General features: G+C 30.2%; 1 protein-coding gene across 1 annotated transcript in view; it reads left to right on the top strand.

Annotated features, from left to right (window-relative positions):
* Positions 1 to 10,788: 10,788 nt before the first annotated feature.
* LOC111625532 (casein kinase I-like) overlaps positions 10,789 to 26,473 on the top strand; it is a gene marked incomplete at its 3' end in the record, with an annotated part of 56,015 nt that continues 40,330 nt past the window's right edge. Inside the window, exon 1 of the mRNA XM_023368692.1 lies at positions 10,789 to 11,298. Coding sequence (XP_023224460.1) covers positions 11,103 to 11,298 — 196 coding nt within the window. The remainder of the gene's footprint in view (positions 11,299 to 26,473) is intronic.

Genomic DNA, 26,473 nt, shown 5'->3' on the forward strand with positions numbered 1-26,473 from the left:
ATATGAATGATTCTATAGCACTGTGTATAGTGTACAGTATAAGAAATCTTCACATTCAAATATCTTTAGAAGAAAAATATTTTTTGCTTACATTCTATTTTTTTTAATAATTATAAATATACGTAAAATATTAATATAAGATGTTTTGTAACGAACGGTAGAAGACGGTTAATATTTTTTTGTTAAAGGTCGGAGATCTCGATTGTTTAGTGCAATGGCTTCGACGACAGTCGGNAAAATGTTAGCACTTACCAATTTATTATGATATGTTTTAGAGCTTGTGGCAGAAATATATGAATGATTCTATAGCACTGTGTATAGTGTACAGTAAGAAATCTTCACATTCAAATATCTTTAGAAGAAAAATATTTTTTGCTTATTAAATATTGATGATTTCCATCACTTTTAAGATAAAAAAGTTTTAACCATTTGAAAAATTGTTTTACACATGAAAACTGTACCAAATTATGACACAAAGCTAGCTTACTCACAATAACATCCAAAACCTTTAAATTTCCGGTACGAAAATTTAAATTTCTAGCTTACACTTTAGTTAAATTGTTTCATAGTTGTATCATCTAATTTTCTGTTTATGTATGTAAGGGCAAATGTTATTTTAAATCTGAAAAGTTAGGTAGGCCTATTTACAGTTTTATGTTACAAGAAAATATGTTTGCTATTATGCAAGTTATACTATTATGAGAGAAACTTTCATAATAGCATAACTATTAAATACTTTTAGATTTTGTTAAAGATAAAATTGTCCAAAATAGGCAAAAATCGTCTGAATTTCTTAAGCAAGTAATTTTAAAAATGAAATTGGCAAATATTAGGCTAACAATAATTTCTGGATGCCAAAATGGCAAGGGGAGCTGCAAGTGATAAAATAGAGCGCCCCTCTTATTAAAATTCAATCAAGAAATTCAAATTAGCGTTATTAGCAGTTAGTACAATTAGTACATTATTATATTGATTTAGTGACGTAAAAAATAATACATAAATTTCTCTAAAAGCTGTTTTCGAAAATGTAATAACGAAGAATTATTGGGTTGCGATTTTCAAAATTATTTGTATGTATATTTCCACTGTCGTATGTCCGTCCTTCGAGAACGGAGTTAGACGAAAATCGAGACCAGGAGAACTTAGGGGCTGGAAGTCTTTGATTTTTTTTTAAATTAACATTGTAAGTCACAATTTTGCTTTTATAATTAGCGTTATTTTAGTGGATTCAATAATTAACATCGACTTCTATTTTGACCACAGGAAATTCGTGAGCGAATAGATTTTTTTTCTACAGAAGCTGTAGTTTTTGGCAACCAAAGGACTAATTATATCAAATTATTAAAATCTTGTCATTCAAGATCCTTTTCGTGCATTTCGTTAAATATGCGGTCGGACCACCCCCCGAAAAACTCCTGGGGATTTTTTCGGAGGTCCCAAGAGCGGTAGGCTGCCACCCTAACCCCATCGGACGGCCGGATGGCCGAGCGGTTAAGGTGTCCCTCGTCCGTCACTACCCGGCGCCCCATTGTGGACCTGGCCGAACCCATAAAGGACTTGCTGAAAAAGCCCACTTACTGCCCACGAAACGGAAAGAGTTAAAAAAAATTAACCCCATCCGGCCAGTAACGTTTCAAACCTAAATTTATGCACGTATAAGAAATTTCGTACATTTTTTGTTCAATGTATTCTGATTAATATTTATTAATATCCTCCTCCTAGTTTTTCTGACGTAAATATCTATTCTGCTAAAATATAATTCCTGTATTTTTCTATTTTCCAATTCACACACGGCTGTGAATTGAAATTTAATGTTAAATACAAATTGGAAAATACAAAAATACCTGATGTGGCAGATAATGGTGTAAAATATGCTATTTATTAGAAATATTTTGATTTGTAAAGAACAAAAGTTAAAGTCAAGCGGTCAAGGTGGCAGCCTACCGCTCTGGGGGACCCGGGTTCGAATCCGAACGGGTCGAAAAATCCCCAGAATTTTTCGGGGGTGGTCCGTTCGGATATGTCGAACCCCGTCCCTCACCACCCGGCAGCCCCATTGTGGGCCTGGCCGAACCCATAATGGGCTTGCAAAAAGAGGCCCTCTTAGTGCCCACAGGGAAGAAAGAGTTTAAAAAAAAGGGCTACAATTAAAAATAAAAACTTACTCGGTGAAATAAAATGTGTGGTGGATGTACTGGTACATGACTGGTACAAAATATTCTTCAATTGTATGAATATACTTTTAAAGAAAATTATAATTAAAAATATAGCTTTGTAAAGAAACGTACATAAAAATAACATAAAATATTCTTTACTTTTTAAATCTTAAAACAATCCACTTAGTCAAATAGCTCCCTACGAGTGGCTAATGGATGGAATCAGAGACTGTCCTGTTGGGTGTAAGGCGCTAGATTACCCAGGTATGCTCATACGCTTCCGTCACGTGTGCAGCCATATTGGTCCTTTTGACGTCATATTCCAAGATTTTTAAATTTAGCTGTATTTTATAACTAGTTGCACTAAATTTTGGCAAAGTTTATCATTTTGACCTTGCAAAATCTTAAGATACAGTTGAATTTATGATTATTTTCGTGTCTCTTCTATTGAACTTCTACGAGAGTCGTCTGCTTTCTAAGGACCAACATGGCGGATGAGCATACCTGGGTTATCTAGCGCCTTAGTTGGGTGTGCTGCGCCTGCATGGACGCGGGCTGCCAATTCCCGAGGGTACCGATACCGGTGATTGTCAAATGCCTCTTTTGTCGCATACTAGTATACCTCAAAGGACGCGACAGGGTGGTTGTAAACTTTAAACGTTTCTCGCCGTAGCTGTAAAAATTTAAATATGTTAAACTTAATAGATTGTCCGTCGTTTGTTTTCTAACTAATTCGTTTTAGGACCAGGTGTCCACGGAAATTTCCAAAATTTACTTTACAGTTACTCTCATTGAACTGCAAAGATTTCCGTCTTTATTATATAATATTACGAAGAAATCGGTCCCCACTGTACTTGGCTAGAGATTAGTTCGGTTAAGCTTTTTAGTAAAATTCCGGCTCTTTCAGCAGGGTTTTATTTATGTCCCTAATTCCTTAGTCGCTTAATTATTTAACTACTTCTTAAATAGAAATAAGTTGAAACCGGTTACTTTGTACTTGAATATTTGTAGTCTCGGGAAAGAATGGAAAGACAAATTTTTATGACAACGGATACATAAATCGTAAATTTAAGAAAAATAAATTCTAGAGCTTTGTACCTTGTGCGAAACGCACAAGGTACAAAGCTCTAGAATTCATTACATTTAGTTGTAAATGATGCTGCCAAAGTAACAGTTAATTTTTTAACATTGTACAAGAATTGTGCACGTTTTTTCCTGCATCCCTTATAGATGGGACATATTAAATCGTAATATGACTAGTTCAACATTGAAATCTGTAATATCAGATGGGCGAGCTGAATAAATAAAATATTTTAATGGATTTTTTTTAAAACTCTTTCCGCCCTGTGGGCACTAAGAAGGCCTCTTTTAGCAAGCCCATTATGGGTTCGGCCAGGCCCACAATGGGACTACCGGGTGGTGAGGGATGGGGCCCGACATATCCGAACGGACCACCCCCCGAAAAATTCCTGGGGATTTTTCGACCAGTTCGGATTCGAACCCGGGTCCCCCAGAGCGGTAGGCTGCCACCCTAACCCCATCGGACGGCCGGATGGCCGAGCGGTTAAGGTGTCCCTCGTCCGTCACTACCCGGCGCCCCATTGTGGACCTGGCCGAACCCATAAAGGACTTGCTGAAAAAGCCCACTTAGTGCCCACGAAACGGAAAGAGTTAAAAAAAATTAACCCCATCCGGCCAGTAACGTTTCAAACCTAAATTTATGCACGTATAAGAAATTTCGTACATTTTTTGTTCAATGTATTCTGATTAATATTTATTAATATCCTCCTCCTAGTTTTTCTGACGTAAATATCTATTCTGCTAAAATATAATTCCTGTATTTTTCTATTTTCCAATTCACACACGGCTGTGAATTGAAATTTAATGTTAAATACAAATTGGAAAATACAAAAATACCTGATGTGGCAGATAATGGTGTAAAATATGCTATTTATTAGAAATATTTTGATTTGTAAAGAACAAAAGTTAAAGTCAAGCGGTCAAGGTGGCAGCCTACCGCTCTGGGGGACCCGGGTTCGAATCCGAACGGGTCGAAAAATCCCCAGAATTTTTCGGGGGTGGTCCGTTCGGATATGTCGAACCCCGTCCCTCACCACCCGGCAGCCCCATTGTGGGCCTGGCCGAACCCATAATGGGCTTGCAAAAAGAGGCCCTCTTAGTGCCCACAGGGAAGAAAGAGTTNATTTTTTATAATCTGTCTTGGCAAGTTCATTTGTTGCACAATTCGTTACAGTCTATTTTGCAGATAAAATGAGTGTTCTCCACATAGTAAATTACAGTGTATGCATGTATTGTGAGTTTTGTGATCTTTATTTCCGATCAGTTTACAGGCGTGTAAATGGTTGAAAACATTTATTGTGATTAAAGTTATTCCAAGCTGATCTCGTTTTCAGTGCCAATAATTGTGGTGCAGAGTAATCTTCACCAAACAAGACGTTGGCAGCTATAGCACCATCATCAAGCAATCACCCTCTCGTACAGGAGATCATTGCTTACTATTGTAAATTGGTGCTTCAATAAACTGTCATAAATTAATTAATTCAACTGCGTGATTAAATTATTCCCTTTTCTCCCCTAAGCGAAGCAGATTTATTCTTATCTCTATTTATCAACCCCTAACACTGAACGTAAGACTGTATAAAAAGTGTTCGATTTATATGGCGCATCTGAACTCGTCTGTCAGAAAATTGGCGCATTGTATGCAAAAGGTTGGCCACCCCTGTAATAGAGTATAGAGTATTTACCGCATTATGACGAGTATAAGTCTCTGTCAAGTATAAGATTCTTTGTTCCAATCTTCTCAAAGTAGCGCCTATATAAATACTATCCGAATAAAAAAAAAGTATCGAGTACCTCTAGAGCAATAGGCTGGCACGTTAACCATCTCGACCATCAGGCCATTATTTATACAGTACATAAAAATTGTAGTATACATTCTTACTATACTATAAATTATACGATACACGTAAGAAAACGACTTATACAATAAATATCTTTCATGCCGTAATAAAAATGATAGATATTAATTAAGTTTATCTAAAATTATTTCTTATTTAACATTTAATATTAATTCGAGATTATACTGAAAACTTTATTAATGATAAAAATTATTTCATTTGTGTACGTTGGTTGGTAAGGCTTATTAAATTAACATTTTTATTACATTATTTCAAATTAAGTATTCATATACCATCTGGAATGTTTTAAATAAAAATATATTAACTTTATTATTTCACGAAATAAAGTCAAAGACTACCGCATGGGCAAAGTGATAAAAGAGTGAACGTCAGCCTGCCATTATAGAGTAGGTTGCCATATTGTATCCAAAAGAACATATCCTCCTTTTCGATATCAAATGCAAGATATATCTTCTATTTTGACTTTACAAAATATTCTCCCTCTATTCAAATACACTTATAATGGTTCCTTTTCGGAACAAATTGTATTTTTTTTTAATTTTTCACCTAATAAGTTTCTTCTGATTTTTTTTGGTAGGCGGATCTGTTTCTGACATAATGAGCTTTACCAATTGAGCTTTGTCAAACCTCTGATGGGCATAAAATAGAGTCCTTTTATTGCCCATAGAGTTAAAGAAGAGAAAAATTTTATTTTTGATTACTTAGCAAAATATTTTTACTTCTAAGTTAAATTTATTTTATTCATTCAATTTTTAATGTTAATTCCATCACTTCGTGTTTGTAGTGTAAAAAATATAACTTTCGAAAACGGTTCGATCTGAAATTTTCGTGTCAGCACGCATATCAATAAATGTATAGCACTTAAGTAAAATATTTGAATAATAAATTGTTTTATTATTACGGTATTTTGTATTAAAAAAAGTTGCTTTTTTATAACCTGTTGTTGTTCGAGGTCATGACAATGCGAAAAGGTCAAGAGCCGTTGTTCAATTATAGCGTACACAAACTACTTATCTCAGATTTGGTTTATTAGTCTGTATTATTTATTATTTGTATGTTTAAATCGATAAAATTATTGGATTATATAAGCTTTTTAATTAATTTTTTATGATTAAATTCTCACCCATAATTTTGCCCTTTAGATCTGTTTAACCATATCAGAGCGATTATTTAAACACATCTTATTTTAATAAACATAACAAGGTTCTTTTTTTCATATTTAAATAGATAATATTTTCTTTTGATGTTGTGAGGAATATGAGAATATATTATTTGAATAATTCATCAATTTTATATTAGTTGTTTATGTAAATCATACGTTTTCTTCGTCTCTGTGTCCTGTTTAAGAGTGCTTTTTTTAAAGATACTAAGAGAGCTTTTTAAAAATACCCATCGTGAGTTCAGACGCGCTCACAATGGGTCAGTCAGATGGTGAGTAATGAGCCAACGTATTCGGGACAGACCACCTCCGAAAAATTCTTGAGATTGCTCGCCCAGATATAGATAAGATTTCGAGTTCCCCAGAGCGGTAAGCTGACACCTTAGCCATCTCGACCATCCGGCCTTCAACAAGCATACGTTAAGTGCTTTTAAGATCAAATTAATGAAAAAAAGTCTCTTACCAGTTGTATAATTATAATAGAGTATTAATATCATCAATTTTAATAAAAAATAAAAAAACTATTTTATGAAGAAGCTTTTGGTTGAAATAATATGAATAACTTACGATTACAAGAAATTACGAGTTATTCTGTGCCAGTTTCAAATATTTTACGTACTTTTACTATGTGAAATAAGAAATACATGTAAATTAAATATAATCCAATATTTAATTTACATCTTTTTAATACAGTGATACCCCGAACTTACGCGATAGGTGGGACCGAGCGATTACCGCGTAAGTCGGGGTATAATTTCGCAATTTGCGTAAAACCCAAGTCGGATGTATGTAAGCTAATAAATATTCTCGTTAATCCTATCTCGTCTTTTGATTCGTTCACGGTTAGAAGAAATCATCACATAGAGTCTCTCGAGTCTCGGTAGATATAACAAACACAGAAATAAATAACAGAAAATAAATTGTATCTATGTGTGGATTCCGCGCGACACGTCCGAACATGTAAGCTGAACAATAGTGTGGGAGGAGTGAGTAATCAAGAGTTGAGTGGCGCTCAAACAAAAGACGAATCGACGAGATTTGAAAATCGCGTAACTCCAGGTTCGCGTAAGTCGGGGTAGCGTAAGTCGAGGCATTACTGTATTTAATATTAAACAGCAAATTTATAAATTTGCTATTAAATATTAAAAATGTTTTATTTTAATATTTGAGAATATGTGATTCATAATTTAATTTTTATAGATAAAAATTGTAAATATAAATCTTATAACACTTTTATACGAGCTAAATTTATCAATATATTCTACAATAACTATTTTAATTACAATTTGCATAATTTTTAAAACTAATTACACATTAATTTTTGCTTAATCTTTATAAAAATTCGGTTTAATTTGATAGCCTTATTTTGAACGAGGCTTTTAAGGCACTAGTTTGTTTAGTTAAGTTACGGCAAAGCAATACTTGGGCGCTCTGCCTAGGACTTCCGGGAGATCTTTTAAGGATAACTAGCCCCTATTCAGGCGTTACAGACATGGAGAAAACCTGGAAAACTCCACGTGGCCAGCCCCTCCTGGCGAGGTGCGATCCCACGACCGAACTCTTAGTGTTCAGGTAACGGAACCTTTTGACCACTGGTGGGCCTTTTAAGCACTAACTTACCTCTCTTAGAGATCCGGAATCGGATCCTGGAGAAAAAACCCAAGAAGTTTTATGGGTGGTCTGTCCAGAATATGTCAGAACTTGTCCCTCACTATCCAGCTACACTCATTGACTGACAACGATGGATTTGGAAAAAGGCCCTCTTAGTGCCCACAGGACCGAAAGAGTTAATTAAAAAATAATCAATTCAGGAATTGCTGAAATCCTTGATTTGAATGAGCATAAAATTAATATGTTTTAATGTAATTAAGAGTATTCTCATATTTTATGCGTTTTATAAATACTGTATTTTTAACTAAAGTTAAACATGTGTTTAGAAAATAGATACTGTATTTGAAAAATTCTGCGTGAGATTGAACACATTTTTATTGATTATTTTTGCATGGATGATTCCAAAACTACACAAAAAATATATACTGTATATAAAATTTTGTCTGCACATATAATCCTACCACTCTGGCAACCAGAGATTGAATTCGGGCAGATCGAAAAATCCCAGGAAGTTTTTGGAAGTGATCCGTCCCTGTTATGTCGGGTTCTGTCCCTTACAACACAACTACTTTATTATGGGTTTGGTGAATCCACGATAGAATTGATTTTTAAAAAAGGTCTCTTTGTGCCAAAGGGCGGTGGACAAAAAAAATAATGAACTAAAATAATTCATTGCTCAGTCCAATTAACAAATATACGATAATATATATATGTTAAAATACAAAATATATTCAATGAATAATCAAAGATAAAGCTAAAAACAATGAAATAAACTTAATCGAATAGAACACGGCAAAATTTTCAATAAATTAATTTATTATAAAGTTATCAATAAGTAGAACTTCAATTTGCACCCAAATGGCCAACGGTCTTCCAGAATCTCTTTATATATTGTTGCATTTCAAAGCAAAATTTCTCAATACACAATTAGAAAATATGAATTTATTTTAAAGACATTATTTTATATATGTTATGCTTCATATTATAAAAAAAATATAAATATTTTAGAGACAAGTATGTAAGGAAGCTATATAGAGTGGGATTTTATTTTTTCATTTTTGAATCTTTTCATCCTGTGGACACTATGGGCATTTTTCTATGCCATTATGAGTTTACAGTAGAGCCTCGATTATCCGACCCCCGATTAACCGTCACCTCGGTTAACCGACCCTCCTAGTCGGCAAATTTCAAATGTCCGCTAGTGATGTGGCGCTACAATATTTGGCTATGTCTTGGCTACTTTAATATTATTTTTACGTGTTTTAGCTGGCAACACTCAATCGACCATGAAAGGGAGCCAGTATTTAAACGAGGCTTAATTTTCTAATTTTTAACGATACAATAGCAACGATTATTATTTTAAAAAATTTTTGTTAGGCTTAACATCGATGAAAATTCAACGCGAAGTAGGTTAATAACGGTATACTAATATACTAATTACATGGGATATAATAATATAGTACACGAATAATGGATTTTTTCATACTTTTCGGTTATCCGACTTTTCAATTATCCGACCAACCCCAGTCCCCAATTGGGTCGGATAATCGAGGCTCTACTGTAATTAGACCCACAATGCGGCGACCAAAAATACATATTTTGTATTTTCTATTAACGTCTCTCATTTTGGAATAAAATGTTCTCTTTTATTTTCGTGGTTATCTGATCATCCTTGATGAGACGGTATATGGGCAAGACACAAATGATGTGTCTCATTTATTTTTTTCGGAAGCGGATATATATATATATATATTATTATTATATTATCATTTCACAAATATTGATAGAATGGTGGTCCACCAGTGACCGAATGAATAAAACCATCGAATACTGATCAGAGTTCGCGCCTCACCGAGCTGGTCGCGTGGAGTGTTCCTGTGTTTATTTGCGTGTCTAACACCGAAATATGGACAATTTTCCCATAAAAATCCTCCCGGAAGGTAATGTTTCCTTGGCAGATAGTCCATATGTTGGGTTGCAGTATCTTATCAAACCACACCAAACCAAATATTAATATAACGGTACGTTTATAATAAATAATTTTTATTTATGTTCATTTTAAATGTTTTTCAATCACTTTCATGTTATGTTTTTACATAAATGGCTAAATTTGAAGGTGTTTTGTATTAGAAGCTTATGCTACTCTTCTCTATATAAATCTGTTTATATACATATACACATTCACAGTGTATATACAACTTCATATATTTACAGAGAGGAAAAAATAGTATAATGTGTAAAATATATGCTCATGCTACATTAAAATATAGTCATTATTATTATTTTTTATTTTTAAATAAATAATAATAATGATAACTTTTTAAATATAAGATATAAAGATATGAAAAGTTGTAAAAAAAATTAAATTTTTAGAAACTTTCAATCATTTTTATACAGAACTGTAAAGTTCTATATAAATTTAAAATTTTAAAATTGTTCTGTTAGTGTCCTTACAGCTGGAAAAGTAAAATATAAAAAAAACTTAATGCGAGTCATTTGTTACATTTATTCATTTTACATATAAAATTGTTATCTTTTTAAAAAAATGTAGTCGATCTTTTGGCGCTGTTGTCTCCATGCCATTTTTTTTTCTTGATTTTTATTGGGTCTTTTACTGTTTGAATTTTAGAAATGAATATTAAAATTATGTATTGTATTCGAAAAGGATCAATCAACACATAATAATCAAAATATAGAAAATTAATATAAAAATGTCAAAAAGACTATTCTGAAGCGCTGCTCTGCTAATTTTTGGACACGGCCCTCTGGTGGCCAGTGTCCAAAAAAAAGTTCTGTTATATTAAATATCATCATCTAAGAAATATTTTTTGCTTACATTCTATTTTTTTTAATAATTATAAATATACGTAAAATATTAATATAAGATGTTTTGTAACGAACGGTAGAAGACGGTTAATATTTTTTTGTTAAAGGTCGGAGATCTCGATTGTTTAGTGCAATGGCTTCGACGACAGTCGGATCTGGGTTCGAGGCGGGGATGAGGTCGTGAAGCCGACGAGTCGTTGGTTTGTTGCTTTGTTCTTGGGATGAATCACGGATAATAAACATCGAATTTACAAATCGCAAGTCAATGTTAAACTACTCTAAAAGAGATCCCGCAACAGTCGATTAAATATGCTACTACGGAACGAACAATCTCGGGGATGTAATTGATCGCCGTCTTGCCGCAATTCATGGCGGACGTGTTAAGCCTAATGCGGTTGTTCTAGACGAAAAATGCAAAAGCGAGAATTAAAAGATAATTCTCGCCAAGATAACCCGAGGAAGTATAAGATATCCGACTTTAAAGCCATGCACACTTACACGTCAGCCAGGCAGTCGTCATCTGGTAATTCGGGGGTCCTGATGGTCGGTCCCAATTTTAAAGTTGGTAAGAAGATCGGATGTGGGAATTTTGGCGAGTTAAGACTCGGTGAGTAATTTTACACGTAGTTTATCGTTTAATAAAAAGAAAAAAAAGACAATAAAACAGACAGACCGTCACAACCGAGAATGAACATATCTCACAAAGTGCAATACAAGTTTGAACACGTTCAGTACACATTGACAAAAGTCTTCCATACAAATAAACTAATGTCCATTCAAATATATAAAGATATCTTCGATTTCTATTCGGTGTGAGTGACAAAATATATGTATATACAGTTTACTAAACATAATAACACCAGAATGAAGCTACATTGTACATTTTGACAGAATAAAAAAAGTGTTTTTGTTGAAACTTCCATATATTCTGGTTGGTGTAAATTCTTTAAAGATATATTAACATTGTAAATATTAAATGTGTCATTTTTACTAAAGACAAAACCTATTTTTCTGGTTTCTGTTCATATTCTTTATCCCTGTTGTAATCAATTCCAATTAAAAAAAAGAATGTGATTGCAAAATTAAAAGAAATTTTTAAAAGTATAGCATTATTACATTGATAAACTTTAAAGTCATTCTATAATTATATTAATATGCATCTTTTGATGATTTTTAAATTTGTTTTGTTTGTTTAACTTCAGTTTAAAGCCAATAAACTAGAAAGTATTAAACATCTTAGTATCATTTTATGAATGCACTGATTGATTATTGTTGAGACACTATCCTGATTTATTTTATTTTTTATTTGAGATTCTTAAATAATAAATTGGCAGTTAAATATTTTAGTTGTTGAGAAAATAACAGTAGAACTGATTAAAAATGTCATTGACATTAAATGAATGTTTAATAATAAAATGTGATTTAATATGTAAAATCATTTTTAATATGACAGTCATCGGTTGAAGGATAAATCATGGTTACAAAATTTATGATGCATATATTCTCATTTCACATTTCAGTCTTATATGATAAATTTTTAAATGCTTATTTTATTTTAATTATAGAATCTTATTGGCATTATTTTCTTAGAAACAAAGAATGAAATCAATAATATATAGTAATTTATGTAATAGAATTTAACGAAATTTGATTTTAATGTGTTTATAAATCATTGATAACCAGTTCTTATATTACAAATAAATTTTAAAGCTAAACACACAAATTATATATTATATAATTTTATTACCTAAATAGAAATTTCAGCAAATTAGATGATAATTATTTAAATTCATGTTTCAGCTTTTCTAATCTACAATCCATCACTGTAAGTTTTTAAGATTGAATATATTATTAATTCTTATTATGTTGAATCTTATAAAGCATTTTGCTTAGGTGTTGAAATTTAAAAGTGATATGTAATGATTATTTTAACAATGAGATTTTTAAACATAGTTTAGCTCTTTAATGATGTTTACTGAATTCCCAACAGTTAATACATAAAACTTTTAATAAGTTTTTTGATGACTAAACAAATTTATTAGATTTAAATAATCAATTCCTTTAGTTATGTTTTCTGAGAATTAATTTCTTTTAGTTATGTATTTTTAATCAGTTTGTTTCTATTATAATTTTTATTTAGATCATAAGTAATTTGAAAGATTAATTTCATTCTCTTAATAATTTGTTTGTCAATTATCTGTTCTTATTTTATTAATATACTTAAGTAATTATACATTTGTTGTTGCTTTACACTTAATATTGAATTAAGAATAAGTATTAGTGATGACAATTAAGGTAGTTAAATAAATTTTATACAATATAATTACCAAAGATGGTAGAATATAAGCTTTTCAAATAATTTATAGTATGATTACATAAAAATGTATGAAAAATAGTTATAAAAAGTCTGTAATATATGTCATGATTATATAGAATATTTTAGATGATTTTCTGAAGAATAGAAATCATTTGTGATCAATAAACTGGATTTTTTCCAGTTATTTGATTTGCAAATTATTTTTAGTATTTGTATAAATTATAACTTATTTTTTTTTTAAGAAACACAATGATTTTACTGGTAAAAGTAGTTTAATTAATTTGTTATTTATTAATTTCACATAAGTTTATAGTGTGTACTAAAAATAATAGAAAAATCAAAATTATTTAACAAAATATGTTTTATACATTGATTCATAGTTTAGTTTATATAAGTAAAGTGTTTTGTCATTTTTGACTTAAATTATTTATTAGACTACTTCACTATGCCATTAGATTAAAACTGTCTGCTAAAAGTTATAAATTGTAGACCAACAGTTTTTTTGTAAATGATTTGTAAGATTTTCAAACTGACAAATTTCACACTAAATGAGTAATTCATTTTCAGAACAACAAATCAGAAGCTCTAAGAATCATAAAAAAATTTTAAAATACTTTTTTATCATTGCAATAGTAAAAGTTCAAGTCACAAATTGGAATTACGTTTGTAACTTCATATTTATTTTTTAATAAAAGACTTCATTTGTCATAATAGCATCTGTAAAATTAGAGTTTTCAATATAAAAATGTAGTAAGATGAAACTTTAATTTATTTCATAAATTTTTAATTAATAAATTTTATGATTTCTTAAAAGACATTTACAGTATTCCAGTATGCATTGCTAGGAGAATTGATGCTTTAAATATATAAAAAAATAAATATTAAACATTTTAAGTTTGTTTTCACTTGAAAAATGATTTATATATGTGAAAAAGAATGATTCATTTTCATAATGTACTCTTTCATTTAATTCTATGTAAAGTGCTCTGTTTTTATAAAGCAAAGTGTATAATTAGAAAAAATGGAGAACTTTATATTTTTTCATGAAATGAAATTAATCATAGAATTTTTTTTAAAATATACATTTTGAGAATTATCATAAAATAGTTGGGTAATAAAAATGTAGAGAAAAATTAAACATTCATTCTAACTTCCTTTATTAGCAATCAAATTTCAAAGAGTTAGCATAGTTTATAGAAGTCAACAACTAATTTTATTATTATGCTAAAATAGATTCATTATGTTCTATTATTAATCAAGTTAAATTAGATGTTGGCTTCTATAACTCATGGCTTTTTTAATTTGATTAGAGAAGTACTTTTGATCTTTATTTACTGAACTATTATGATTATATATATATTTATTAAAGAATTTGATGGAAAGAAATTAATAAAGAATAAGAGCTAAAATTAGGCTTATTTGGTTAAATGAAAATTCAAAAGTTGTTATATAAAAAGTTGTCAATATGTATTTTTAGCTTGCCAACAGATATTTTAACATCAGGAATTTATTGTTTATAACATTTTTCTGACTTGTCAAATGGTATCTAATATTTATATTTCGACAGTTTAATAAACGATATTTTTCAAAATATATAATTTAGAAATATGATGGTGATGAACTTCAAAAAATATTATTTTCATATTTATTATTGTAAACTAGAATTTAATATCTATACTGCATTATGCAATATATATTTGAATATTATACATATGCATTCAATTTATATATAAAAAAGTATAATTTTTCTTTACTTTATTCAGATATAGTTGAATGCAGTTGACTTATTGATTTTTATCTTTGAAAGGGTTATCTGCTTTTTTGATTAACTACCATACAGTAAACTTTCAAAAAATACTAAAATTGTATTTTTATATTTATAAGTAATTCCATAATTTATTATTAATATATTATCAAGTTATAGACGTAAAATAATTGAAATCAGTGTTTACACATAAAAAGATATTTTTAGAGCATTTATGATTGAATAGACATACTTATTGTAGAAGAATTTAAATAAGATTTTAATACAGGATTTTTATTGTTTTTCTTTAATGAAAAGCAATGAATAGAATTGAAACTTCTCACTTTGAAAAAAATATATGTAAAGCCGTATGTGAAAAGAGCATTATATTGTATACGTACATTTTAAAAATTTTTAGCTCTTCATAACTTCTGTTAGAGAATAAATAATTTTTTTCTCCGACTCATTTCTGGATATGTATTTTTGTCTTAGATGACCTTACTAATTATGAATAATTTTTGGATTAGCTTTTATTTCGTCTAATAAGTACAGTTTTATTCTCCAGTAGCATTAAAACAGAAAACTGAGTAAATGAAATTTTTAAAATTAATATAGGTATCCCTTGTACAACATGGTTTGGAAAATTTGGGAAATCTCAATACAAAATTTCACAATTTTTAAGTGCAAACTCTGTTGTTCAATATTTTTTTATTGAAGTCAGCATGCGTGTTGTCTTACATTTGCTCATGGATTTTAGAATATTAAAATTTTCAAAGAAAATTGATAGTACAATTTTTTTCTTCCTTGTCCTAGCTTTCCTATTTAACTAGATGCCATCCTTTAGCCTTTAAGACTGTCGCTGTGTTTTGGTTTTATAGATTAATCTTTGTATTTAGTAAAGTTTATTTAAACATTTTTAGATAAGTGTTAAACCTTTTTTAACTGTAGGTAAGTACAGCAGAACCTCAATTATCTGGACCTATATTATCTGGATTTTCGATTATCCGGATTGTTCAAAATAAACAAAAATTTTACGAATTTGCTGATTTGCACTTGGTGAATTATGACACTGTTTATGTACGTGATGGAATGCATAACTTTTTTTGTTTCAACAACGTCTCACCTGGCACAGTGGTCGTAAACTGAAATATATTTTACGTCGTAATAAAAATATAACTTGACATACGTATTTATAAATAATTTATATTCAAATTACATCATTTCTATGACCAAGGGTGGCGTAAGGCATGGACGACGTGGGCCACCACCTATGCCTTGTGGTCCGAAGGGCCTTGTGCTTCGAAGGTTTATGCATTACTTAATTAATTAAAAGCTGCGAATGCAACAAAAAAATTTTACTCGTCATAAAACAATAAATAGTTTGTCAAATTATTATTCATAAAAATGCAGTTTCAACTGCTTTTTATTTTATAAAATCCATCTTTTTGTGCCACCAGAGGGCCTTTTAAACAATAGGTAGTCTGTTAGTGCTGGTCAGTAGTAGTGCAAATTCAATACAAACATTTGTTTCTTGAAAATTTGATCCCAATTTAAATACAGTATTTATTTTTAATATTACCGATATGTCATCGAAAAGAAAACGTGTTGTATTATCATTAAAAGACAAATTAAAGTATTTGTTTCGATTATCCGAATTTTTCCTTATCCGGACTATCTTCATCCCCAATTAGTCCGGATAATCGAGGTTCTACTGTAATTATTTGTAAAAATGATGAACAAAATACATTGGTAATCCAGAACTCAAACTGTTTCCAACTCTGACAATTTGGTATTCAAACACAAATTCTGAGAAAAGAATCATCTCGACTGAACAAATGTAACCAGAGAGAATGAATTTTCAATTAATAACATATTTTTAATTTGTCATCCATAAAAAGTTTTTTATGATAAAAATAAAAAAAATGAAGATGTTGCTGGTATTTCTGATAAAGATCAACAAAACAGCTAAGATGATGATGATACTTTGTAAAAAGAAAATGCCCTTGTTTAACTAAAATTAATATTAATGTGCAATACTTTTGATTGTGATTGTTAGTTATTGATTGCTTTAATAAACATATTTCTCTTAGTAACAAAAAAGAATAGTATACTTTTGTTAACTACAGTGTTATATAGGGATATCTGTACATAAATAGTTTTTCAGTAAATTTAAAACCGAACTAATTATTATTTTCATTTGTATATGTTGTATAAGTTATCTGTTGCTACTTTATGTAAATATATTAATTTCAGTTCTATTATAAAACAGCAACTGATAATGTATATATATGAAAACAATATAAAATATATATTAATTAATAATGTATTTATTATAGTTTTGTACGAAATATATATATTTTTTTACAAAGCTCTAATCAATATTTCAAAACATAATTTTATTAAATTTGGGAAATTATATGCAGTAGAGCGTCCTGAACTATTATGATTATATATATATTTATTAAAGAATTTGATGGAAAGAAATTAATAAAGAATAAGAGCTAAAATTAGGCTTATTTGGTTAAATGAAAATTCAAAAGTTGTTATATAAAAAGTTGTCAATATGTATTTTTAGCTTGCCAACAGATATTTTAACATCAGGAATTTATTGTTTATAACATTTTTCTGACTTGTCAAATGGTATCTAATATTTATATTTCGACAGTTTAATAAACGATATTTTTCAAAATATATAATTTAGAAATATGATGGTGATGAACTTCAAAAAATATTATTTTCATATTTATTATTGTAAACTAGAATTTAATATCTATACTGCATTATGCAATATATATTTGAATATTATACATATGCANAAATTTTACCATGTACGTTTTTACACTAGAATTTATATTGGAAAAACTTACATAGAAATTTAAGTAATTTTCAGATTAAATTTTAAAATTTATCTAAATGTTTTCCAGAATTATATGTTTAATGTAAGGAGAAACTTATAAATTCATTTTTTGAATTAAGGGTTGCATTCAGGTTGGAGCATTAGTGTGTCCTAGTATGTACCAAGCAATTTATGTTAGCAACCCTAAAATTGGTGTGTGTTTAAATTGACACCATTTTCAAAGAACAAAGTTTGCCTTGACAAGCACTGACTTTTATTTCAGTGCAGTTTAGGGCAAATAAAGAATCTTCAGTACACTAGTGCTTTAACACGAATGAAGAATAAGATACAAAATTTTTTTGTGATAAAATAATCATTTAAATACTCTGGTAGATTAAACTAACATTTTTCATTTTTATTGAAGTGAAAGGAAAACTGAAAAAATATTAACATTATAAGAAAATATAATTTTAAGAAATAATGTGTTGTTGTTGAATTTTTGTTATTAAATGAAAAATAAAAAATTATTGAAATTCTATATTCATTATAGATTAATTAATAACATAAGCATTAGTCTTTAAAGCCTAAATTTGATGTTTATTGATCCACACTGTCATCATACAATTTTGAAATATTTTAATTAAAAACAATTTTTTTTCTGTTTATAGACTTTACATAATGCATATACAGTAGACCCCCTATAATATGGGTTCATATAAGACAGATTTGTATAACACAGCAGAAAAATTGCAATTGTGTTCGTATAACAGGCTAAAAGAGGCTCGTATAGCACGGTAAAAGAATGAGTCAGATTGTCATGGCCGACTCATGTCTCGACAGGATTGGTCAAATCTAGACCAATAGTGACATTGCACAAACCGTTGAGTGCTCAGCAACAAAAACAAGCTTAAGCAATGGCATCTTCTAACGGTGAGAACTCGGAAAGTATTCCTACAATTTTTTGTTTATAGCATAGTTTATATGGATTATTCCCAAAAAATTATACGTGTTTTGGAAATGTTCGAATCAAATTAGTTCTAGAATCGATTAATTTTATGGAAGAAAACCTTTCAAATAGCCATACTCCCTAAACTGCAAAGTGCCCAGCTCATGTATTTGTAAAATCTAAGTGACTCGTACAACACGGAATGTATCTATCATATTATATGGGGGTCTACTGTATTTTCATTTAAACTTAAAAGTATATTTAATTTTTATATGATTTATTAATATTAATTAGATGAAGCTCCTTTTAATAAATTTTTATTATTTAATAATGATAATTTTTTATAATGACTTTGTTATTAATAGGAATAAATCTTATATGAAAATTTCAATAATTATTTATTGTAGCATACGTGATAAAAATCATCTACTTTCCAACTAGATAGTTTTTGTGTATTTAATTTGTTTCTATGGAAATATATCTTGTATAGCAGCAGATTAATCAGATGAAAATACATATTAATAAACCACATTAATAGTGATAGGTAAGATGTTTTGATAATAGTCAAAATATAATTTTTAGTGTAGGCCTATACAATATATAACTCTGTACCAAAGTATTAGAATACTTGTTGAAAACTAGCATGACTATAAAACTCCATAATTTTTTAATTAATTAAAGCTAGATGTATTGTACTATAATACAGCTAAGTTAATAAATAATTAGTTATGAAGTAATATGTCTAGATCAGGGGTCACCCAACTTTTTTCACAGTGGGCCAGATAACCAAAAGAATGACAAGTGCGGGTCACATAACCATTTTGTTTAATACAGTACAGTAATACCCCGATTTACGCAAACCCGGAGTTACGTGATTTTCAAATCTCGTCGATTCGTCTTTTGTTTGAGCGCCACGCAACCCTTGATTACTCACTCCCCCCACACTATTGTTCAGCTTACACGTTCCTCACTCCCCCCACACTATTGTTCAGCTTACACGTTCCTCACTCCCCCCACACTATTGTTCAGCTTACATGTTCAGATGTGTTGCATGGAATCCACACATAGCTACAATTTATTTTGTGTTATTTATTTCTGTGTTTGTTATATCTACGGAGACTTGAGAGACTCTACTATGTCATCCAAACAAAGTAGAACTAATTCTTCTGCATCAAACAAGAAAAAAAAAACTTTATCTTTGGAATGTAAAGTTAACATTGGGTATGTTCGTAAAGTTGAACAAGTTAAGCGAGAATGAAGTCATCGTTATTCCTATTTCGTTAGACTTTTCGAACGATTCGTTACTAACGTGTTTAACTCGTTTGACTTTATGAACGTACCCATTATTAAAGACTTCGATACAAAAATGAAAATTTGTGAATTGGCAAAGAAGTTTGACCTACCGGAATTGTCGGTCAGAACAATTATAAAAGGAAAAGAAAAAATTCTCGAAGCTGTGAAAAATGCTCAATCTTTAAATTCAAGCACCATTCGTAAATGTCACAGTATTATCGCTGAGATGGAAACAATGTTAAAATTATGGCATAATAATCAAGTAAATGTGAAAAATTGTAAAATAATATAGGCCTAATTTGTTATACGTATGTATTATCTAAGATTTTATTAAACATTTTTTTCTAAATTATTGNTAAACATAACGACGGCACTTAAAAGAGTTTCGTGCAAAGAAATTTCTTACAAGAGTCAACGAAAACACAAGGCGCGTCCGCAGCCGGGACACAAACGTTTAATTTCTAAAATATATTTCTTTTTTGATTTTTATATTTTTCAATATATTTATTTTGTTTGTAAAAAATAAAGAAATAATTGTTAACGATGCAATAGCCACGATTATTATTTTAAAAAGTTTATGTTAGGCTTAACATTGATGAAAATTTAATGCGAAGCAACATGCAACGGAGAAAAATTTCAACATGGGATAGGTTAATATATTTTTTTGTACATAATCGGTTATCTAAAAAATAAGTTATCTGAACAACCTCAGTCCTCAATTGATTCGGATAAACGACGCTCTACTGTATTAACTTAGCCGTATTATAGCCTGATAATATAGCAGATTGTAATTTCTAGTTACAAATTAATTAGGAGCAATTAATGTAAAATAAACATACATATGCATGTAAATACTATAAATGCTAATCTTTCCAGTGATATTAAACAATGTATTTATTTGTGCTGTTTATGAAGATAAAATTATCCATTTTAATAGGACAAAATAATGGAATACTTTAATTCTAGTACTAAAATAATAGAATACTTTAATTCTAGTACTAAAATAATAGAATAACTTATTAAAACTGCAACTTTAACTGTTTTAGATGCAAATTAGTTTCAAACTTATTTGCATAAAGAAATGTATTAGCTAAAAGTACATTGAACTAAAATGTCTCAGTGAAATGATCTTTTGGTCAAAAACAAGCAATTGTTTCATTAAGAGATACAGGTGAAACACAGAAAGTTATAGTATCTGTCATCAGTTGCACACAATCTATTATTTAAAAAGTGTTGAAGTACAATCTTGGTTATGGCTTTGAAAATGGCAGAAGAAATGCAGGATGAAGTTGCATATCTGCTTTGGAAGATTTCCTGTTAAAATGAATTGTGAAAGCCAACAATTTCCAAACCTCTAAACAATATCATCATTCGTGAAAAAATTAAGGCAGCAAGGTAGAACAACTGTCAGACTATTGTATGAGATGGAAGTGGACTATTGTACAAGCCTTTATTAACATCCGCATAGAAGAAGCAACAAGTAAATTCAGTGGCATCCCGTCTTTGGAAGCGGTGGATGCGCTGCTTCCCTTGTATTTTCTAAAAAATAAATACATATTAATTTTAATTATATGAAAATAATCGCACAATATTTTATTATAACTGCACTATGTATCTTATTACAAATTTCTATACTACATGTGAAAAAAAAAGAAGAGATTGCTATTGTATATTCAAATATTAGTGGCGAAGTGGAAGCGCTGTATTGTCAGCATTCAAAAAGCCAGATTTGCACATGCACTTTACAGAGCACCAACCTCGCCCAGTTTAGCTGGTGGAAACCTAGGACCTCGGGTGGATGCTACACGTATATTGCATCCAATTCTATTCAGGACCAGTTCTGGGCTGTTAGCCGCCTGCCCGCTAGATATTTGGCCGCCCTCGCCCAATTACGTAAATCATGAGTAGATTTATAACTTAACCCAATCGATAAGAATTTACTCATATGTTTTTATAATAGTTCTGTATAGTTGACAGGAGTTTAAAAAATCCATTAAAATATTTGATATTTTTATTCCGCTCTCCGATTTTATATTACTCGCAGATTTTGATGTTAAACCAGTGATGTTACGATTTCGTATAGCCCATCTTTAAGGGGATGTAGAAAAAAACGTGTACAATTCTTGTACAATGTTAAAAAATTAACTGTTACTTTGACAGCATCACTATAAATAAAGAATCTTCAAATACCGGATTAATATAAAATACAAAATAATCCCTCATCAAACCTTTAACCGGTATAAATTTGAGTAAGATTACATGCAAACGTTTTCGGATCCTTTGCTGGGTCCTTTCTCAAGCAACGATTCGTTAGAATGAAGACCAGTAGAACGAACTTCTTCTGAACTGCATCATTCGAAAAACTAATTCTTCAGAACCACATTTCAAAAGTCGAAATTCAAAAATCAATATGAATCATGTGCATTCCAGTATTCCATAAACAAATTCATTATGTTCGGTTTTCTTAAAAAAGTTTTTATGCATTTTTTACATTAACGAAAAAAATAAAAATAAAAGAGCATATCAGCGGGTTTGATGTTTTAATACCCTATTTACTATACGCATTTATTAATGTGAATCCTCCTTCTGGAGTAGGGCCTGCCAAGCTAGGGACAGGGTAATTTCATCCCTCGAGTTAATAGGTGCTGAAGTGTTGTATGCTTTGCAAATTTCCATTTGTTCCAACCACTTGAGGTGGTCCGTAAACGGTGTAGTAATGAGGAGTTTGGCATTGTCGAAGTTTGCCAAAATCTCCAGGTCTGACGCATACAGGGATAACGCCGTAGAACCCCTGTTGTGGAGGATGTCTCGGAACTGGTCCATATTGGTGCTACTAAACGTGCGAATAGTGTCCGATGGGCTGAACACAGACGGGACATCCTCCACAACAGGGGCTCTACGGCATTATCCCTGTATGCGTCAGACCTGGAGATTTTGGCAAACTTCGACAATGCCAAACTCCTCATTACTACACCATTTACAGACCACCTCAAATGGTTGGAACAAATGGAAATTTGCAAAGCATACAACACTTCAGCACCTATTAACTCGAGGGATGAAATTACCCTGTCCCTAGCTTGGCAGGCCCTACTCCAGAAGGAGGATTCACATTAATAAATGCGTATAGTAAATAGGGTATTAAAACATCAAACCCGCTGATATGCTCTTTTATTTTTATTTTTTTCGTTAATGTAAAAAATGCATAAAAACCTTTTTAAGAAAACCGAACATTACATAATGAATTTGTTTATGGAATACTGGAATGCACGTGATTCACATTGATTTTTGAATTTCGACTTTTGAAATGTGGTTCTGAAGAATTAGTTTTTCGAATGACGCAGTTCAGAAGAAGTTCGTTCTACTGGTCTTCGTTCTAACGAATTTTAAAGACAAATCGTTGCTTGAGGAAGGACCCAGCAAAGGATCCGAAAATGTTTGCATGTAATCTTACTCAAATTTAATACTGGTTAAAGGTTTGATGAGGGATTATTTTGTATTTGACAGCATCATTTACAACTAAATTTAATGAATGAGACGCACAAGGTACAGTACAAATAAAGGGCTAGAATTTATTTTCCTTAAATTTACAATTTATGTATCTGTTTGTCATAAAAATTTGTCTTTCCACTTTTTTCCCAAGACTACAAATATTCAAGTACGAAGTAACTTGTTTCAACTTGTTTCTACTTAAGTAGTAGTTAAATAATTAAGCGATTAGGGAATTGGGGACATAAACAAAACCCTGCTGAAAGAGCCATAATTTTACTTAAACAAAAGCTTAACCGAACCATCTCTAGCTGAGTACAGTGGAGACTGATTTCTTCGTATTATTAATGTAATAAAGACAGAAATTTTTCCAGTTCAATGAGAGTAACCGAAAAGTTGTAAATTTTGGAAATTTCTGAGGACACTTGGTCCTAAAATGAATTAGTTAGAAAACAAATGACTATTAAGTTTAACATATTTAGATTTTTATAGCTAAGGTGAGAAATGTTTAAAATCTACAACAGCCCTGTCGCGTCCTTTGAGATATGCTAGTGATGCAACAAAAGAGGTACAGTATTTGACATTGACCGGTATTGGCACCCTGGGGATTTGACAGTTCGCGTGTATGCACGCTCTGCAACCATCTTCGATTCCATCCATTGGCCACTTGTAGGAGGCTATTTGACTAAGTGCATTGTTTTAAGATTTAAAAAGTAAAGAATATTTTGTTATTTTTATGTACATTTCTTTACAAAGCTATATTTAATTATAATTTTCTTTAAAAGTATATTCATACAATTGAAGAATATTTTGTACCAGTCGTGTACCAGTACATCCACCACACATTTTATTTCACCGAGTAAGTTTTTATTATTTTATTTTTAATTGTAGGCCTTATATCCTGGCTAGCGATTTGGAAGGTAATTGTGATATTAAAAATGCATTTAGAGAAGTCTATGGATTTTACTGGCTTATCGAATAAATGATACGAATGGACCCTAGACCATCACTGACGCACAATTGACTGGTTGCCCCTGGATGTCGGCTTCTTACAGAAACACAGCTTCTCTATCATTTAATGTCATAACACGCCACTGAGTAAATTCTTCAAAGAACATGTTTGTTATAGCGAAGAGTAATGGTCACAAGTCATTTTCAATGATGAGTCAAGATTTTGTATATCTTATGGAGACCAGAGTGTAAAGGTCTGGAAAACAAAATATGAAGCCTTCCTTCCAGTTATCATGGAAAGCTCAGTAGTTTCCACAGGGCACAATCTGGGGCTGCATGAAGTCCTATATTGTGCTCTGTGAGAACTGGAGCATTAGAGCTTTGAAACTCCAGCGTTAGAGAACTGGCAGTGCTGCAAATGATTGTAAATTCAACAGTACATCAGGAAATTCTGAAACATTCATGATAATGCTGACTGCAGTTTTCAGTATGACAGATGTTACAGCTCATGCATTATCCTCTACTAAGAAATGGCTGAATGAGCATAATGTTTAAGTACTGGCCTCTCAATTCACCAGACCTTAATCCCATAGAAAACTTGTGAGGAATCATAAAGAAAAAGTTGACCAAAGAAAAAATAATTACAAGAAATGAATTAGTAAAAAATAAGGTACATCTGGCATTTAATTCAATGGGAAGACTGTGCCAAATTAGTGCATAACATGCTTTCAAGATTGCAAGCTGTAATCAAGGCATGTGGAACACCAACAAAGCACTAAATAAGGTTAAAACTTTATGCATTTAGTCTTACTTTTATTTAGTTATAAATTGTATTGTTGAGATATATTTTTGCTGTTTTCTGTATTATTCCAATATTTTGGTATAAAGAAAGATATTCTAAAATTTTGTCACATTATGCAATCATGTTTCATGTCAAAATGTTTCATTTCATTTGAAAGATTCTGTATTCACTTTTTAGTAGTGCTTAGTTATTCTAATGTGTAGTAAGTTAGTGCATGTTATCTAACATAATATTTCTTTTCATTATCTTTTTATGTAAATATTCCAATATTTTAGCATGGAATTGTGTATTAACCTAAAGTAGGAACCAAGACTAAGAATAAATTCCCACCTAAAATTAAATCAATCTATTAAATATTAACTTATTGTTTGTTATAGATTTTTTTTATACCTAAATATAAAGAAAATTTGTAATTAACAATATGAATGTATAGTAATACCTAAATTGTCATTAGCAATATGAAATACATATCAAAGAGCAATATTCTATACTGATTTATAATTCCAATTCATTAATACTGTATATTACAAATTATGATTTATTAAATTTAACCAAGTTGACAGTTTAAAGGTATCTCTTTATGACAGAAGTGCTATTAATAGCATTATAAAAATGCAGTTATAGATAATTTTTTTAAATTTAGCTTTTAATTTAACCTAATAAATAAAAAAAAAATTAGATTTTAAGATGATATTATGTAACATTTCTGGAATAATTTTGAATATTCCATATTTTTTAAGAACATCTTATTTTTAAAATAAATATTCTTCTGAAGATATTAAAATTATTCTTAGAAGGAGTGCTTTAATGACTTACAAATAAAGCCATTGTTTTTAATTTAATGGCTTTGAAAGTGTATCTCTTCTGTGAAAATTAGGATTTCCATCACTGTTTTTATTAAAATTGTTTGTTAATTGTGCTTGAAAAATTCAAAATAAATGTTTGCTGAAACAAATAATTTTAAAGCCAATTTACATGTATTCAATTATTTTTTAAAATTTTATCTTCATTTTTAATCTGATTGTTTTCCTGTATTTTTTTTTTATTTAAAATTTACTTTTGATTAACTTGTTAGGGAAGATAGCAGTAGAAAAATTATTTCCTTCAAAAGAATTTATTTATTGATATAATAATAATAAAAGTCTGTAGAGAATGATGATGTTTTTACATTAAGAATAATCCTTTTGCTCTGACAGCTCAGAAAACAATCTTGTCTATAGAGAATAAATATTGTTTTTGAAAGGAAATGCTAAAAATGTATGAAGTTTATTATTTATGAAAATAAAAGATAATGTGTTACCACGAAAAAGAAAATTTTGTATAAGTGAAGAAAATTTTAATACTATTCTGTAAATATTTATTAAGTATATATTAAAAAATAAATATATATTTTTTAATTTGCACTTT

This window comes from Centruroides sculpturatus, unplaced genomic scaffold (assembly GCF_000671375.1).
Source record: "Centruroides sculpturatus isolate CEXI.00-Female unplaced genomic scaffold, Cexi_2.0 scaffold105, whole genome shotgun sequence".
In the NCBI taxonomy this organism is placed as follows: Eukaryota; Metazoa; Arthropoda; class Arachnida; order Scorpiones; family Buthidae; genus Centruroides; species Centruroides sculpturatus.